We start from the raw sequence: 18,523 nt of genomic DNA on the forward strand, positions 1-18,523 counted from the left end.
CTGCAAGGAGACTTAACAAAGGAAGAGGGGGGCAGAAGCATGCACGTGTGTGTGTGTGTGTGTGTGTGTGTGTGTGTGTGTGTGTGTGTGTGTGTGTGTGTGTGTGCCCACCTACTCCTCCTACTCCTTCACCACACTCCACTCCTGCAGTAAAAACACTCCTGCGTAGAGAAGTGAGGGTGGGATCTCCACACCGGGGTTAGGTGCTGTGTGGAACTGAGTCCCAGGACCTGGAGACGCGTTCCGGTCCGACCGATCCAGCAGCCTCGCTCCAATTACTCAGCCCAGCGGAGTCCAGTGACGGACGCGTGCTGGCTGAAGCCAAACGCAGCCCTGAAACCCCAGCGCTCGGCCGCGCCCCCCGCGTCCTCCATTAGCGCTCCGTCTCCCACTCTGGGCTCTGATTTATCCCGCCATTTCGGGTGGAGGAGGACGGCTGGTTCATTCATCAGATCTCGGGGTGTAATCACCGAGAACTCTCCCCCACCACCCACCCCTCAGCCTCCCTGAATGGACCTGGCCGCCCGAGACGGACAGGGGAGCCAGGGTTTCCAGCAGGAGAGTTGGGCTGAAACGCAGGACTCAACCATCGCGACGGGGGGGGGACGAGGCAGATCAACGTGGAATTTCAACTCCGTAACAGGAGCCAGGCAGTGAGGGTTTAGGCGTCAACATTTTTTATATCAAAACAAATGTGGGAGAGTGAGCATTCCTCGCAGTTAGAGTGTATGTACGCCTTGTAGTGTCAGTGCGGTGTTGGGGTCGGGGGGGGGGGGGGGGGGGGGGGGTGTGTTTGGGAGCGTGGGTGAGGAGGTGTGGCCTCGGTGCACCACAGAGACATCTTGCTCTGAGCAACAGAGGGCGGGCAGGAGTGAGTTGTGAGCGTGATCGTTCCCGCGTGCAGCTAGACGTGTGTGCGGTCAGCAGTGTGTGCTGGGAGACACAGGCTGCATTAATTGGGTCCTGAGGGAATACAGGCAGCCAAACAGAGTGGGGGGAGGGGCCAACAGGGCATGACATGTAGTACACATGGGTGCTCTCCCTACACCACGCCATGGCCCTCTCTGGATGTGTGTGTGTACCTTGGACAGGTCTCGGTAGTTGCTGGGCAGTGTGAGGTCCAGGTCTTCGGTATCATAGTTAGTGATCACCCACGGGAACACTGGGTACTGGTTCAGGTCATTATAGGTGCGACCTGAGAAGCATTACACACACACACACACACACACACACACACACACACACACACAAACACACACACACGTTTATTTTCTTTGCACAGCACACTTCAGCCTCATCAGAATTGCTGCGTGGTCTCGACACCTTCAGCCGTGCAGAATGAATAACGATTTTAATGTTTGGCCTTTAAAACAGAGCGTTGAGTAAATAACTGGGAGCAGAAGACTGACGGAGGTGGAAAACCCACCCGAGATGGTGTTGAGGAACATGAGGTACTCGAAGTTGGAGATCTCCCGACGTTGCCAGCGCTGGGTCATATTGCAGGCTTTAAACAGCTGCTTGGGGGTCGCCAGAGAGATCCGCCTATCAACGTCCACAGGTACACACACACACATACACACACACACACACACACACACACACACACACACACACACACACACACACACACCAAATACATACGAATGTGTCTCAAATGCAAGGAAACAGATATAAAGTGAAACGTATGTTGATGCTTTCCTTTTTTCCCAATTACTCTGTGTGTGTGTGTGTGTGTGTGTGTGTGTGTGTGTGTGTATGTACAGTGCTGGCTGGCATGAGGACACAAAAACAAATTTGCCTCTAGCCCATTAAAGCGAGGCCAAATTAGGGGATTTATCACTGCCAGCATGTGTGATTACAGCCATTAGAGCTGTGAGGCTGCCTCCCTGTAGCCTGGCCACTCAGCACTGGAAGAACGTGCTGGAACAACGCTCATGTGACGATGAACACACACACACACTCACACACACACTCACACGCCCACTCGCACGCACTCGCACGCACTCGCACACACACACTCACACGCCCACTCGCTCGCACTCACACACTCACACGCCCACTCGCTCGCACTCACACACTCGCACTCACACACTCGCACTCACACACACACACACACTCGCACTCACACACACTCACACACTCACACACACTCACTCACACACACACACTCACTCACACACACACACTCACACACACTCACTCACACACACTCACTCACACACACTCACTCACACACACTCACTCACACACTCACACACACACACACACTCACACACACACACACACACACACACACACACTCACACACACACACTCACACACACACACTCACACACACACACTCACACACACACACTCACACACACACTCACACACACACTCACACACACACTCACATATTCTAGTAAATCACTATCAACAATATGCAATGTAGCTTCACAACTCTCCAACAGTGCGATCAGAAATATCACACTTCATAAAAACAGCAATTACATCATTAATGGTGCAGACATTCTGCAGTGATGACTGGTACGTCTGCTCTTTGCCTTGAACACAGCAGCTTAAGATCAGAGCTCTCTGAAAGATGGTTTGTGTACGTGTGTGTGTGTGTGTGTGTGTGTGTGTGTGTGTGTGTTTCCTGTGCTGGTGTGAGCTTTTGCACTGCACTGCCCTGCAGGAATTGTAGACATAAATAAATTATGTGAATTGTGTTTGTGTGAAGGCAATTAGACTATTGTAGCAACCCCCTGCCCTCTACACACACCGTACACCCATAACACACACACTCTCTCAAACACACACACACACACCCTTTTACCTGCCTTACACACACCGCACACCAATAACATACACTCACACACAGACACACCCCCTTTTACCTCTCTTACACATTGCACACCAATAACACACACTCACATACAGACACACCCCCCTTTTTACCTTTCTCACACACACAGGTGTCAAAATCAAACACACTAGCAATGGTCATCTACAATGTTAAGTGCACCCACAGACCAGCTGGTGCTCAGATTCACACAGCACACACCCATAATAAAGTAGAGGACAGAAATAAAGAGATTGAATGACAAAAATAGGGATACAGACAGACGGACAGACCAACAGTCCGCTAACTGGGGCGGGGCATTGTGTGGGGGGCGTGGCCACTGACCTGGTCTGAGGAAGCCCAAAGCTGGTTCCCACTCCCACCCTGGGGAGGCAGTGCACGACCTTCTTCACCATTGCCGCATCGGCGAAATTGAACATCACCGCCGCTGAACAGAAAACACATCACTTGAATATTTCTACATTATTTGTATTTATGACCCTATATAGTTGAATTTTATATGGATAATTACACATGATGGATTATTATATGTATTATTATACATGTTGCAAAACATATGTGTTATTATCGTGAGATTTAGGGTGTTTCTGTAGTCTTCGGTTGTGTGTGTGTGTGGGTGTGTGTGTGTGTGTGTGTGTGTGTGTGTGTGTGTGTGTGTGTGTGGTGCTCTTACTCCTGTTGGCCATGAAGATTTCCAGCGCCGTGTTCTGCAGCAGGTAACGGCGAGAGAAAACTGCACGGATCTCTGTGAACAGCCATTTCCCATGCAGCCCCTCTGTATATGACAAGATCTGTGACACACACACACACACACACACAGGGTCATGAGTGAGGAAAGACAGGAGAGGAGAAGGCGAACATGGGACAAAGAGGAGGGGATAACAGAAAAGAAAGGATGAGAGAAGGCAAGCAGAGTGAAGGAGAAAGGGGACAGGGGAGTACAGCCGAGTGACGAGCGGCCGGGCGCGGGCCAGGCAGAAGCAGCTGGCCCCGCATCATCCATCAGGGCTAGGGCAGGAGGCACGCAGGCAGCACGATGGATGTGCAGTATTGATCAGCGCTCATAAAGAAGAGATCCTTTAAAGAGCAAAATGGGCCCCATTCACACACTGTAAAAGAGGGGGCACTTCACTAAAAGGTGATCAGTAGGGCACAGTGGACCGAATCAATCAAATTTTAACCTCCGGATCAATACGAGCACGACAGCTGGATTTTATCACCGCTGCCTGTGAATTTTCACCCGTCGCTTTGGACGAGGGGCGAATTTCGAAAGGGGCGAGAACAGGCACGTGCAAAGATATTTCCTGGGTGCTGCCGTGCGATATCACACACACAACGATGCTGCAGCCAGCACAACATCCAGAGAGAGGAGGGCATGAAGGAGGCAGGAGGCAGCAGTAATGGCCCCGGCTGGCGTTCATGACCGAGACACGGAGGGTCACGGCTGGTACGCCACCTCCTCGATGTCTTCAAGGAGCCCGTTAATATGGAACAACAGCACAAACCGTGGAGAGGTTAAGAGACAGGCATCTCCTACACCGTAACGAGAGAGGGGGGAGGGGCCGTCTTTGAGGAGCAGCAGTGTTCTCCGAGGAGAGGCGAGATGTTGTCAGAGTAACATGTTTGGATGCCTGTCAGGTGGCCTGACACACACAGACGCTGCCGTTCGCCCGCGCGTTAATCCTATCTTTAGCCTCCGTTGTCCCAACGTTCCCTCGCGCTCCGCGGCGTCAGGGTCTAATTACTGTGCCATGCAGCAAGGACTGGAGGGACGCACAGAGGCGGAGAGAGAGCCAGCCAGGAGGAGCAGGGGGGGAATTAATCAGAGATACCCGTACGTAGCGGCTAGCGGTTCGGGCTGGCGAAGGCGTCTGGGGGAGCTCATTAGGGAGGCACGGGGGTGGGGGGAGGGGAGGAGCAGCTGGGTCCTCCTTCAGCGATCACTGCTGCTGTAACACAACCCCCCCCACTCATACTTCAAAGTCTCCAGAGTTCAATTAAATGTGGATTAAGGCCAAAGCGTCACCACAGCAACGGCGCATTCTGCCACTGCTCCGTAGGGGGTGCCGAGGAGCATCCTCGTCCTTCGTCCTCGTCCTCTTCCTCCTCACGGCAGTCTGCCGCAGTGCAGATCGCAAAAACGCTCCCCACGAAACGCGTCCGATCGCCGCAAATAAGTCTGATAACTTCAACACGGATCTCTCCAACACCTAAGGAGACGGTTCTTATTCTGGAGGGATCCGGGCGGATCTCCTCGTGCAGTCCAAGCTCTCTCTCAGTCTTCTCTTAAACGGGCCGAGTTGAAGGGTGAACTAGGGACCGTTTATCTACAGGATTTGTGCGTTTGCTGTCTGGATTAAAGGTGTAATGAAATGAGCTCCAGCTAATCACTGCTGAGTCTTGTTCTCGCCCATCAGCGCAGGACATTAAACACAGAGAGACACTGAACCTGCTGTTGCTTTTCTAATACACTATTATGTGCCCATTAACTCAGTAGAGATGGAGGGTCTTGATTTCTCCATCTTTTATACATCTGTTATCAAAACCCCATGTGTCTGAGTATCTGCTGAGCAAGTTTAAGTATCAAACACAAAAGACATAGACAGGAGCATTACAGTTGTGAAGAATCCCTTCCTAGTCAAACCCAGGCTAACAGAAAGCCCTCATACTGAACTCGCACCTTGGCTCAACATTTCAGTTCAATACTAAACCATCAACTCAGCAAACTGCACTGGCAGCCAAAGAAACGGAGTACCTTTGACCTTTGAACTTGAGCACATTTTATATCTATATACCTCAAAGTGAGGAGATACAGATTGTAGGCGTGCCCTCTACAGACACACACACACACAAAACACTGACACAGGTCCCTGAGTAGACATAATACGGACAGACCTACACGTGTGTGTGTGTGTGTGTGTGTGTGTGTGTGTGTGTGTGTGTGTGTATGTGTGTGTAATAATATAATCAGCACCTTTTACATGAGGACAGGAACAGAAAACAAGCCAGATGCAAACCAGAAAGACAACAAAGCACCTTTTCCTGAGTGTGTGTGTGTGTGTGTGTGTGTGTGTGTGTGTGTGTGTGTGTCAGTGTCATTGGGAACCACTCAACCTGTTTGGGGCTTGGAGGCAGTTGCTCTCATTTCTGAGTGGTGTCATTTGTCTCTGTCAGGCACAGCAATGAGTCTGAGATGAAGAAGGACACATCACACACACACACACGCATCACATATCACACACATACGCACGTACAACACACACACACACACACACAGTCCCCTTGCCAAAGGACCGAACAAATTCTCCAAGTCTCTCACACACACCACACACACACACACACACACACACACACACACACACACACACACACACACACACACGAGGGACTGCCACTACGGACCATGTGCTCTGTCTCTGACAGAACTGAATGGAATTTAAAACAGGAGCAAGAGAGGGGGGGGGGGGGTGGAGGGAATGAAAGAGAACGAGAAAGGGAGAGATAGAGAGAGCGAGCTATCTACACCTCTCCAAGATAAACGAGTGTGGGAAGACTGCCTCTTCTGGGCAGCTTGCAAGCTTGTGTTTAGGGAGTGATAAGAGGCTCCACAGTGAGGAAAAAGAAACAGCATCTCTTCTCCTCATACATATACTACGACTGCTAATGAACACCCTACGACTGCTAATGAACACCCTACGACTGCTAATGAACACCCTACGACTGCTAATGAACACTCTATTACCGCTAACGAACACCCTATGACTGCTCATAAGGCCTATAAACCTGTAAGCAGCTCAGACATGCCAGCTCCCTCAGATCAAGGAGAAGAAAGAGGGAGTCCCCTTGTGAAAAGGGAAAGAGTGAGAGAGAGATGGGGGGGACCAAACTCTCTCTCTCGTGGTTAATGTGCTTGTGTGCGTTTGGAGGAAAATGAGGTGATTGAAGTTCAATTTGTATGCTGTTATTAAGCTCGTCCGCCTGGCCAGCTGTGTTAAAGGATAACGGATGGGCTTTTTATTATTAGCTTTGGGTCAGATGAAGTGGCGTAGGCGATAAGGTGATGAAATTAATGAGGAGAAGGAAGTGGGGTGATCCATCAACTTCACCAGCAGCGTAACACAGCCCAGGCCAAGAACAGTGGAGGAACCGATAGAATTCATAGGAATAAAGCAGAAGACTTATCAGAGAGGGATTAATGGTGTAGGCACACCCACCCACACCCACCCCACACCCACCCACACCCCCACACACCCACACACACCCACCCACACCCACCCACACACCCACCCACACACCCACCCACACCCACCCACACCCACCCACACCCACCCACCCACACCCACACACACCCACCCACACCCACCCACACCCACCCACACCCACCCACACCCCCACACACCCACACACACCCACCCACACCCACCCACACCCACCCACACACCCACACCCACCCACACCCACCCACACCCACCCACCCACACCCACCCACACCCACCCACACCCACCCACACCCACACCCACCCACACCCACCCACACCCACCCACACCCACACACACACCCACCCACACCCACCCCACACCCACCCACACCCCCACACACACCCACCCACACCCACCCACACCCCCACCCACACCCACCCACACCCACCCACACCCACACACACCCACCCACACCCACCCACACCCACCCACACCCACCCACACACCCACCCACACCCACCCACACCCACACACACCCACACACACCCACCCACACCCACCCACACCCACCCACACCCACACCCACCCCCACCCACCCCCACCCACACCCACCCACACCCCCACCCACCCCCACCCACACCCACCCACACCCACCCACACCCACCCACACCCACACCCACCCACCCACCCACACCCACCCACACCCCCACACACACTGTACATAGGCTCTACTTGGGCAAGCCACCCTGTCAGACAAAATCACTCAGCTCAGGTAAATCTTACATTAGAAGGCCTCATTTCACTCACACACTAAATGACTAAAGAGACATCTCTGTCCAGGTGTTTTGGGAACATGGTCCACTGTAGTGTCTATAGAGGGTCTGAATATGAGGGGTTTAGTTGCGCACACTACACTAGGATACACTCTCTCCTCTACACTGGGATACACACTCTCCTCTACACTGGGATACACTCTCTCCTCTACACTGGGATACACACTCTCCTCTACACTGGGATACACTCTCTCCACTACACTGGGATACACTCTCTCCACTACACTGGGATACACTCTCTCCACTACACTAGGATACACTCTCTCCTCTACACTGGGATACACACTCTCCTCTACACTGGGATACACTCTCTCCTCTACACTGGGATACACTCTCTCCTCTACACTGGGATACACTCTCTCCACTACACTGGGATACACTCTCTCCTCTACACTGGGATACACTCTCTCCACTACACTGGGATACACTCTCTCCTCTACACTGGGATACACTCTCTCCACTATACTGGGATACACTCTCTCCACTACACTGGGATACACTCTCTCCACTACACTGGGATACACTCTCTCCACTATACTGGGATACACTCTCTCCTCTACACTGGGATACACTCTCTCCACTACACTGGGATACACTCTCTCCACTACACTGGGATACACTCTCTCCACTACACTGGGATACACTCTCTCCACTACACTGGGATACACTCTCTCCACTACACTGGGATACACTCTCTCCACTACACTGGGATACACTCTCTCCTCTACACTGGGATACACTCTCTCCTCTACACTGGGATAACACTCTCTCCACTACACTGGGATACACTCTCTCCACTATACTGGGATACACTCTCTCCACTATACTGGGATACACTCTCTCCTCTACACTGGGATACACTCTCTCCTCTACACTGGGATACACTCTCTCCACTACACTGGGATACACTCTCTCCACTACACTGGGATACACTCTCTCCACTACACTGGGATACACTCTCTCCACTACACTGGGATACACTCTCTCCTCTACACTGGGATACACTCTCTCCACTACACTGGGATACACTCTCTCCACTACACTGGGATACACTCTCTCCACTACACTGGGATACACTCTCTCCTCTACACTGGGATACACTCTCTCCTCTACACTGGGATACACTCTCTCCTCTACACTGGGATACACTCTCTCCTCTACACTGGGATACACTCTCTCCACTACACTGGGATACACTCTCTCCTCTACACTGGGATACACTCTCTCCTCTACACTGGGATACACTCTCTCCACTACACTGGGATACACTCTCTCCACTACACTGGGATACACTCTCTCCTCTACACTGGGATACACTCTCTCCACTACACTGGGATACACTCTCTCCTCTACACTGGGATACACTCTCTCCTCTACACTGGGATACACTCTCTCCTCTACACTGGGATACACTCTCTCCTCTACACTGGGATACACTCTATCCTCTACACTGGGATACACTCTCTCCTCTACACTGGGATACACTCTCTCCTCTACACTGGGATACACTCTCTCCACTACACTGGGATACACTCTATCCTCTACACTGGGATACACTCTCTCCTCTACACTGGGATACACTCTCTCCTCTACACTGGGATACACTCTCTCCACTACACTGGGATACACTCTCTCCACTACACTGGGAAACACTCTCTCCACTACACTGGGATACACTCTCTCCTCTACACTGGGATACACTCTCTCCACTACACTGGGATACACTCTCTCCACTACACTGGGATACACTCTCTCCACTACACTGGGATACACTCTCTCCTCTACACTGGGATACACTCTCTCCTCTACACTGGGATACACTCTCTCCACTACACTGGGATACACTCTCTCCACTACACTGGGATACACTCTCTCCACTACACTGGGATACACTCTCTCCTCTACACTGGGATACACTCTCTCCACTACACTGGGATACACTCTCTCCACTACACTGGGATACACTCTCTCCACTATACTGGGATACACTCTCTCCTCTACACTGGGATACACTCTCTCCACTATACTGGGATACACTCTCTCTACTATACTGGGATACACTCTCTCCACTATATTGGGATACACCGCACAAGGGTGTGTTACTACAGTTACACAGAGATGCAGAAATTAGGCTGTTCACATCACCTTATAGATACATGTTTCACATACACACAAACACACACGCACGCATGCATGCACACTGCTAATCTGCCCAACTTAAAACATACCAACCACAATGTCTGCACAAAGTGAATTATAAAACATCACACACTTTACCCAAAACCTGTCACTGAGACCCCCCCCCCCCCCCCAAAATCACACACACACACACACACACACTCCCTCTCTCCACATGCCATTCCCCATCAGTAAATGAGGTCATCAGACTAACGAGGAGGTGGGGTAAATCCACTTGGCTAACGATGTTTTGCCCAGCCAATCAGAGCCCCCATCTCCACAGACGCAGCCTTTCCCTGAAAACTCTGGAGCCAATTAGAGTGGATTTGTTGTTCCGTTTGAGTGATACCAGGACATGGGTGGGGGAACAAAACAGCCCCATTTTGAGCATTTGCTTGTCTCAGGACGCACGGGGCGGAGGCCTGTGGAGACACTGTGTGAGAGGGAGACAAGGGGCCCAGCACTGAGCTGCAAAAGTCATGAGACAAGAAGCACATGAACCCTTTAATCATCCAAGCATTATTAAAAAAAAAGAAAAACCACCCATAAAACCTTGCTTCCCCATATATTAGCGTCCCCGTATTGTTAGAGCAACTAATTCAAACTGAAGCAGCAAATAAAAGGACACATCAAAGGATTAATAATGGACACGTGACCGGTGGTGGGCCAATCACCGCTGCGGAGCCCACGGTAGCGCACACACTGCGATCTGCTCCTGAACTCTGCTCAGACAGGTTTATGTCAGAGCCTCGTGAGTGATAGTTTAAAGGCCCCCCCTCTTCTAACAGTGAAACAGCACACAGCATGTCTGCTGTCCGTGGCCCGAAACAAACTACTGCCCAGTCAAATAAACAGCAGTCAGTGGCAAGTGGGTAAACAGAGAGAGAGAGAGAGAGAGAGAGAGAGAGAGAGAGAGAGAGAGAGAGAGAGAGAGAGAGAGAGAGTGTGTATTGTATCACCGCCCCACACTCTCTGGAGGTATTTCCCCTAAACTCTGACGGGATTACTAAACTTTTGTTTCTCATCACTGTGCTGTGTTGGCCAGCAGGACTGCCTTTTCACTCTCTGGAGAGAGCTTAGACTCACAAAAGGTGAATGAGAGAAAGGGAGAGGGAGAGAGAGAGAGCGAGAGGGAGGGAGAGAAAGAGAGAGAGGGAGAAGGAGAAGAAGAAGAAGAGAGAGCGTGCTAGCTGGGACCACTGCGGGTTAATAACAGAAGTGGCTCCTTTAACATAATGACTCATTAAACATTTGGCCTTATTGTGGGTGCTTGTGGGGTGCCGTGATGGCTGGGGGTGGGGGTGGGGGTGGAGACAGCAGTGAGCAGACAACATGCACTAATGACTTAAACGCCTGATATGACCATGACGGCCAAACACACCTTCAGCTTCTTCAACTGGGAGTGGGAAGCTCCAGTGACACAAAATGCAGCATTAAGCAAGATGATATTTATTACAAAAAAAAACAAAAATATGAATACAATGAAAACTTCAGACGTGTGGAATGTGAATCTGTGATGACGAGAAAATGACTTTAGAGCTAGTGCCTGTTCCATTGACTTGACAAGTTAGTTAGGCAGTCAGTCGACAGTGGGAGCGTTAGCGTGGTCGTGTAGCGTAGCGCTGCCACTGTTCTGACAACTTTTCCTTCACAGAAGGTGTGAAGAAGCAGCACTTTCAAATGAGCCGCTGTTATCTCCACCTCGTCACAGGAGAGAAGGGGCCATTAAAGAGGTGAACTGAAGGAAAGTGTCATTAGAGACGTAATTGGAGACAGATAACACAGACTGAAGTAGATGGAAGAGAAGAGAGAGAGAGAGAGAGAGAGAGAGAGAGAGAGAGAGAGAGAGAGAACTATTCCAGTGTCATGTCTCTGCTGCGTGTCCTCTCGTTCCTGCCCCAGTGTGGGGCTCCAGCCACCGAGAGGGAGAGGAAGAGGAGGAGAACGGTGACACGAGGAAGGAGAGCGTGAAATCTGACAGACATCACCAAACGCACAGGCCCACGTTACCGGCTCTGCCATTCGTCTGTCGACAGTTAACAGGCTGGGCAGGAACATTTGCAGGAGCGATATCTACAGGAATCAATTCCGCAGAGCAAAGTTCGAATGATAATGAGTTCAAATTCAGTCATGTAGCAAACCGTGAACTCCCTCTGTGAAAACCGCCTTATAATCCCCACCAACTGGCAAAAGATCAACACAGCGACTCCCTAAAGCAGAAGGAGCAAACACCACCAAGCACTGCAGCCCCCCCCCTCCCTCAGAAACACCACCACCACCTCCACCACCTCACTGAGGGCTCCAGAGAAAATCGTGCCGACAGCGTTACCCCACGGCCCCGCCCCTCCCTCCGAGCCCAGAGCCAAGTTGCTGCGGCAGGGTGGAGGACGGTAAGAATCTCCGTGTTCAGATCCTCCATGCCCACACCCTCACCCTGCTACCTCCTCATCCCTCCCTGGGCCCGAGGCAGGGCCCCCGAGGGGCAGGGCCCTCTTAATCCCCCCTTTGTCCTGCCCCTAATTGGATTTGGGAGAGGGAGGCGAGGGGTAAAAAGGGTAAAAATGTGGCACCCCATTTTCTGGACAGCTAAAAGGGGTAGTGAAGTTTTTAAGACCTGAAAAGGAATCTTCCTGGAGCTTAAGAGGATTGAAAGGTGACGGTGGCTGGAGTGTGTTTCAGACCCGCTCTTTAAGCAGGTAAATAGTATTTATGCCCCCGTTTCCAAGGAGAGAGAGAGCACATACTGGGGTTTAAGGCGTACTTCACAGGAGTACTAATACTGCAAATAATTAATGAAAGCCAGCAGACACCAGTTAGCACACAGCGCACATCATCCATGCACCATTAGTCATGTTAATGTCGATCTTTTTAAGTGAAGGATTAGAGGTGAAAAAAGGCGATGATAACACTGTATTAAGACAATTACATCCAGTAACCTGAGATCAGTGTTATCAGATCAGAAGATTTTGTGAAGGGACTGTACAGGGACTCTCAGATCCCCACAGCTCTGCTCTGATCTACGGCTCTTCTGGGTATTAGATCATCACCACAGAAGGGAGGAAGCTATGAGGTTCAAAATCACCGAAACAACAATCACACTCATAAATGTACAAAAACACACACCTGGGTTCAAAGGCCAGTGGAATCCTAGCGGCAGACATGTTAAAAGTGTGCATATTAGTGGTAGAGATATATGATGACAAAGACATGCAAGGATGTGTATGCATGCACATACGTTCACTCGAGCCCACACATACACACATTCACACATACACACATACACACATTCACACACACACACACACACACACACACACACACACACACACACACACACACACACACACACAAAAATGCACACCACACTCCATACTGATGGTTTCAGAGATGATAAAAAAAAAAGAAATTCACTGAAAAGATACAAAGAAGTGAACACACATATCCTTACAACCAATTTATTCTCCTCAATAATGGCTCTAGTGACCAGTAATTCAGATTGTTCAGTTTGTGTGTTTTCACTGGTAGTAAAGTGGATCAGAAGCCGTTTGATCCAGTTGTCGCCTAGCGGAGTGAGTCACGGGCCACTGAGCCCAGCAAGTCCCCACGGACGTGGCATTTCTACCAGACGGGACGCATCATTAACTTCAGAGAATCAGGGCACACAGGAACCTCCACAAGCCCAAGGATACCAGGGATCGGCTACAAGAAGCAATCTGAACATAAAAACCTGTCAGTCCATAAAAAACACACTTAACGACAACTATAGATGGTCAAATTCACCTTCAAGAAGAGGCTCTTGTACACAACAAGCATCACTGAACTTCAGAAGGATACACCATAAGGAAAGGACAAACACCATGTACATAAAGGGACTATTTTCTTCACTGTGGTACTGGGGCTGGACACAGTGCTCTCCATATTCATGGGCCTGTGAGACAGAGGTGGACGGGAGCAGGGAGAGGTTGATCTGTGCACGTAATCACCCTCAGACACATTCGGCCTGCCACGGGCCTAACCCATCCATCAGGCCTAGGGGAGCTGGCTGCTCTGCTGGATAAATGATGGCCAGAAGATCAATGAGGAAGAGGAAGAGGAAGGGGGGGGGGGGGGGTCTAAACCTTCCCCTCGCTGTCTGTAAAAAGAGGAAGCAGAGAGTACAGCAGTAGGATCGGGTGCAGGTGGCGTGGGTCAGGGGGCGGGGCCTAATGTGTGAGGGGCGGGGTCTCATGCAGGAACGTTATTGATACTCCTGGAGTTATTTATGCCCCCGTGCACAATTGATTTTTCATATGATACTCTCAGGGCTTCTCTAACTGTTTTGGTAGCGTGGCAGATACACTGTGGGCATGTCATTATTACATCAGAGACAGAGCAATGTCACTTATGTTCATATTACGTCCCACTTACGATATCCCACATCTGAACTGTGAATGCTACCAACAAACCTTCAACAAGCAAGCCAAGCTTTCCATTCATACCGATACACGATGCTTAAAATGTACAGTTAGCTTTGCTAAAAGGCGAGTCACCGATGTCTTTTAAATTACTTTTCTCCAAACTAAACCTGAGCACAGTTCAGTGAATCCTGTCAGAGCAGAGCTGCCCAGGGTTCCAATTAAACACAGCGGGATCACGCTCTCTCTCCACACTGGCTAGTTAATGGAGCAGAGCAGAAACCAGGCACCTCACATGCTCCTCTTCATCTTCATCCTGAGTCATGGGCCTGACCCTCACCAAGCTAGGACAAGACGGCACAAGTGAGCCAGACTGTAAATTCAATGAATAATCCAGGGAACACACACACGAACACACACACAGCTTTCATCCAGTCTCATATCACAGGGCAGGATCAGTAAACCTCATTCATGTTGAATGATCTCATTTTAACTGGAAGTTCATGCAGTGCAGAAACAACACGTTCTTTCCACTTATGTCACTGTGAAAACGAGGACACAGGTTCATATACTTTGCGATGCTGGGTGCCAGGCCGGGGTCTCTATATCTCTGTACACGTCTCCTCCTGGCTCCAAACAGTCTACGTACACATCTCCTCCTGGCCCTGAAAACTCTCTCTACACGTCTCCTCCCGGGCCTGAACACTCTCTCTACACGTCTCCTCCTGGCCCTGAAAACTCTCTCTACACGTCTCCTCCTGGCCCTGAAAACTCTCTCTACACGTCTCCTCCCGGGCCTGAACACTCTCTCTACACGTCTCCTCCTGACCCTGAAGACTCTCTCTACACGTCTCCTCCCGGCCCTGAACACTCTCTCTACACGTCTCCTCCCGGCCCTGAACACTCTTTCTACACGTCTCCTCCTGGCCCTGAACACTCTTTCTACACGTCTCCTCCTGGCCCTGAAGACTCTCTCTACACGTCTCCTCCTGGGCCTGAAGACTCTCTCTACACGTCTCCTCCTGGCCCTGAACACTCTTTCTACACGTCTCCTCCTGGCCCTGAACACTCTTTCTACACGTCTCCTCCTGGCCCTGAACACTCTCTCTACACGTCTCCTCCTGGGCCTGAACACTCTCTCTACACGTCTCCTCCTGGCCCTGAACACTCTCTCTACACGTCTCCTCCTGACCCTGAACACTCTCTCTACACGTCTCCTCCCGGCCCTGAACAGTTGCAATTAAGTACCCAATTTCATACGAAATCAAACTACCTGTTCACCACTGGTAATTAAGAGGTGATCAACACTGAACACCACTGGTTAAAATGCACACAAAAAACAAAAGGCCCTTCATATAAACCACATTCTGAGCAGACTATATTTCATTAATCTAAAACACTGGAGGTCTGGCTAAGTGATGGGGAGTGATGATGATCAAAAGATGAGAGACATATAATCCACATGTGAGAAGGGAGGGATCACACAGACAGCAAGAGAAAAAACGTCAAAGAGGGAAAGGGAGAGAAAAAGACAATGTGTGTGTGTGTGTGTGTGTGTGTGTGTGTGTGTGTGTGTATATATATATAATAAATATATTAAAAGTACTTCAGCACTTTGCTTGCACAGCTGATGAAGGACCTCTGTCTTTTTAATATTTTTTATATCTCTAAGTATCTTCCCTAAGTGTAGTTATGTACCTGGAATCATTATGTATATAACGATATACAACCAGATTTATATGTATGTATGAATGAATGAACGTTCAACTTATATAGCGCCTTTCAATGTACTCAAGGTCGCTTTACAATTTTTTAACGCAGGTACAACTCTTACACTTGCATTCACACACTGGCGAGAAGCGGCAACCAATTGCGTACAGCGTACTCTCTACCGGGATCCACAGCCCCCTGGGGGACTGAATGGGGTGCAGGAAGGGGAGAGAGGACAGATCCTAGTGGCAGAGCACCATCCACCACTGCGCATACAAGCACACAAACATTCATGCACACACACTCAGACAACTGCTTTTTAATGGACATGAAGAGACAGACACACACTCAGGGAGAATTTGTCAGGGAATCAGGGAATGCCAATTTACCTAACCTCCATGTCTTTGGACTGTGGGAGGAAACCGGAGAGCCCGGAGGAAACCCACCCAGACACGGGGAGAACATGGAAACTCCACTCAGATAGGGACTTGAACCCAAGACCCCAGTGCTGAGAGGCAAACGTGCTAACCACCAAGCCACCGTGCTGCCCATGGCAGAATTATGTATGGCAGAATTAGGTGAATCAGGCCCTGCCTCCATGTCTACATCTAAATTCAAAATGAAACAAAGGAAAGAGGCCAATCTCAGGAACACAGAGACAATGACACCACAACTCCAAATCACAGATATCACAGAAATCACAGTCAGACCCGAAAACAGAAAATATGAACTAGAGGAGTATACACCTCAGGCATCAGCAGTAGAGAGTGATCCTACAGACCCTGTTAATATATTCACTGTTACAACTGGTTACGTTTGACCTAGTTGATCACGGAGGGACGGGGGAGGGGCACATGCCCCCACCCCAATGATTCTCGATCACACTGCTTATTTAACGAGTTAGGGTGGGTGGTGTGAACAGGACAACATTTTCAAATTAAACCACTGTAGTTTATTACAATTGACTGTCACATTCTTAAAACTTTAATTATTATTATTATTATTTTATGACAATTAGAACCATTATTCTAATATTCATCATTATTTCAGCTCCAAACTTTTATTTGTTTTGGAATAATTGTACATGCTACAGTCATGCTAATAAAGTCACCTCGAACGGAAATGTTTAATATCTTCCAGGTGTTGTGATCTCAGTAACTGGCAATAAGGGAACTAGTCTAACAGGAGGAGACTAACAAATCAAAACAGAAAGAGAGAGGAAGAAGGAGGGATGAAGGGAGGGGTGGATGAAGCAACTCAACGATTTATGGATCCCAGCAGCACGGGGCTATGTCAGTGGTGAGGGGAAATGTGGGTAACAAGGGGGGGGGGGGGGGGGGGGGGGGGGGGGGGCTGTTAAGGTAGGGTAGAAGGGTAAATATGAAAGCAATGGCTGATCTTCTCAGCCTCACTGATAATGACATAGCTGCTAGAGCTGCCGTTAGCTTGTGCACACACTACTTAAGCTTAAGTGGGAAATCAATAGAGTGCTGAGGGTGGTTGTCACTCTCACTGGCAACCACAGTCGAAGGTCATTCACTCAGCAACAGACTGAGGTGTAGGTGTGTGCACGAGAGAGAGAGAGAGCGAGAGAGAGAGTGCAAGTACATGTGTTTGCATGTGCGCATAACATCCACTATTTGATGTTTGCAGGACAGCTAACAAACATCAGCTACATCGTCCATCCCTCTTTCTCCTAACCTCCATCAACACCCCCCCCACCCCACCCTCCTCCCCCAGAGGGCAGTGCCAGACCATGGAGGAGTCATGCACGCAGTCACAAACAGCTCACAGCCCTCACATAACACAGACGCACAGATCAGACGGACCTCAGCGAGATCAGAGCAGTTTAGGCACTAGTGCATGAAACAATGTATTCAGACGCAGTAGGACTCATCACACTAAACCACACTGCACACCCAGGGCCTTATATGAAGTACATGAAGATGCTCACATGACGTTCTCATAGCTTTGAATAAGCCCAAATGAAAACGAGCATTTATGAATGCAACCCTGTTTCGGCGTGAGGCAAGGCACTTTTCTTGACAGAGGGGGGGAAAAAAGCCCTCCAATTTCTGACGGACGTTTGTTTGACTAACAAACAGCAGCATTTCCAGTCTTCTGAAAGCTGGATCCTGTTATGCATTACACGTCATTTAACTATAAGCTTTCCAGACATCACGCTTTTCTTAAGCAGGAGAAAAAATGGGCGCTGTTGGGCCTGTTGTCTGTTTTCTGTTCACTTATGTTTGAAAAGGTGGTAGCCACAGTGTGTCCTCACTCTGAGCCTCTGTGCTCTGGGTCTCACCTACTCACCAAACATTAGTTTGAGTGGATGTGTAATGCATGCTGATGTCTGAAGA

The 18,523-nt window shown here is 49.8% G+C and overlaps 1 protein-coding gene across 1 annotated transcript in view; it reads right to left on the bottom strand.

Annotated features, from left to right (window-relative positions):
• Positions 1-18,523, bottom strand: part of lrba (LPS-responsive vesicle trafficking, beach and anchor containing) — a 184,498-nt gene that overhangs the window by 43,058 nt on the left and 122,917 nt on the right. Inside the window, 4 exon segments of the mRNA XM_076996609.1 lie at positions 1,083-1,195; positions 1,427-1,542; positions 3,170-3,272; positions 3,519-3,636. Coding sequence (XP_076852724.1) covers positions 1,083-1,195; positions 1,427-1,542; positions 3,170-3,272; positions 3,519-3,636 — 450 coding nt within the window.

The sequence above is a fragment of the Brachyhypopomus gauderio genome, chromosome 1 (genome assembly GCF_052324685.1).
Source record: "Brachyhypopomus gauderio isolate BG-103 chromosome 1, BGAUD_0.2, whole genome shotgun sequence".
Lineage (NCBI taxonomy): Eukaryota > Metazoa > Chordata > Actinopteri > Gymnotiformes > Hypopomidae > Brachyhypopomus > Brachyhypopomus gauderio.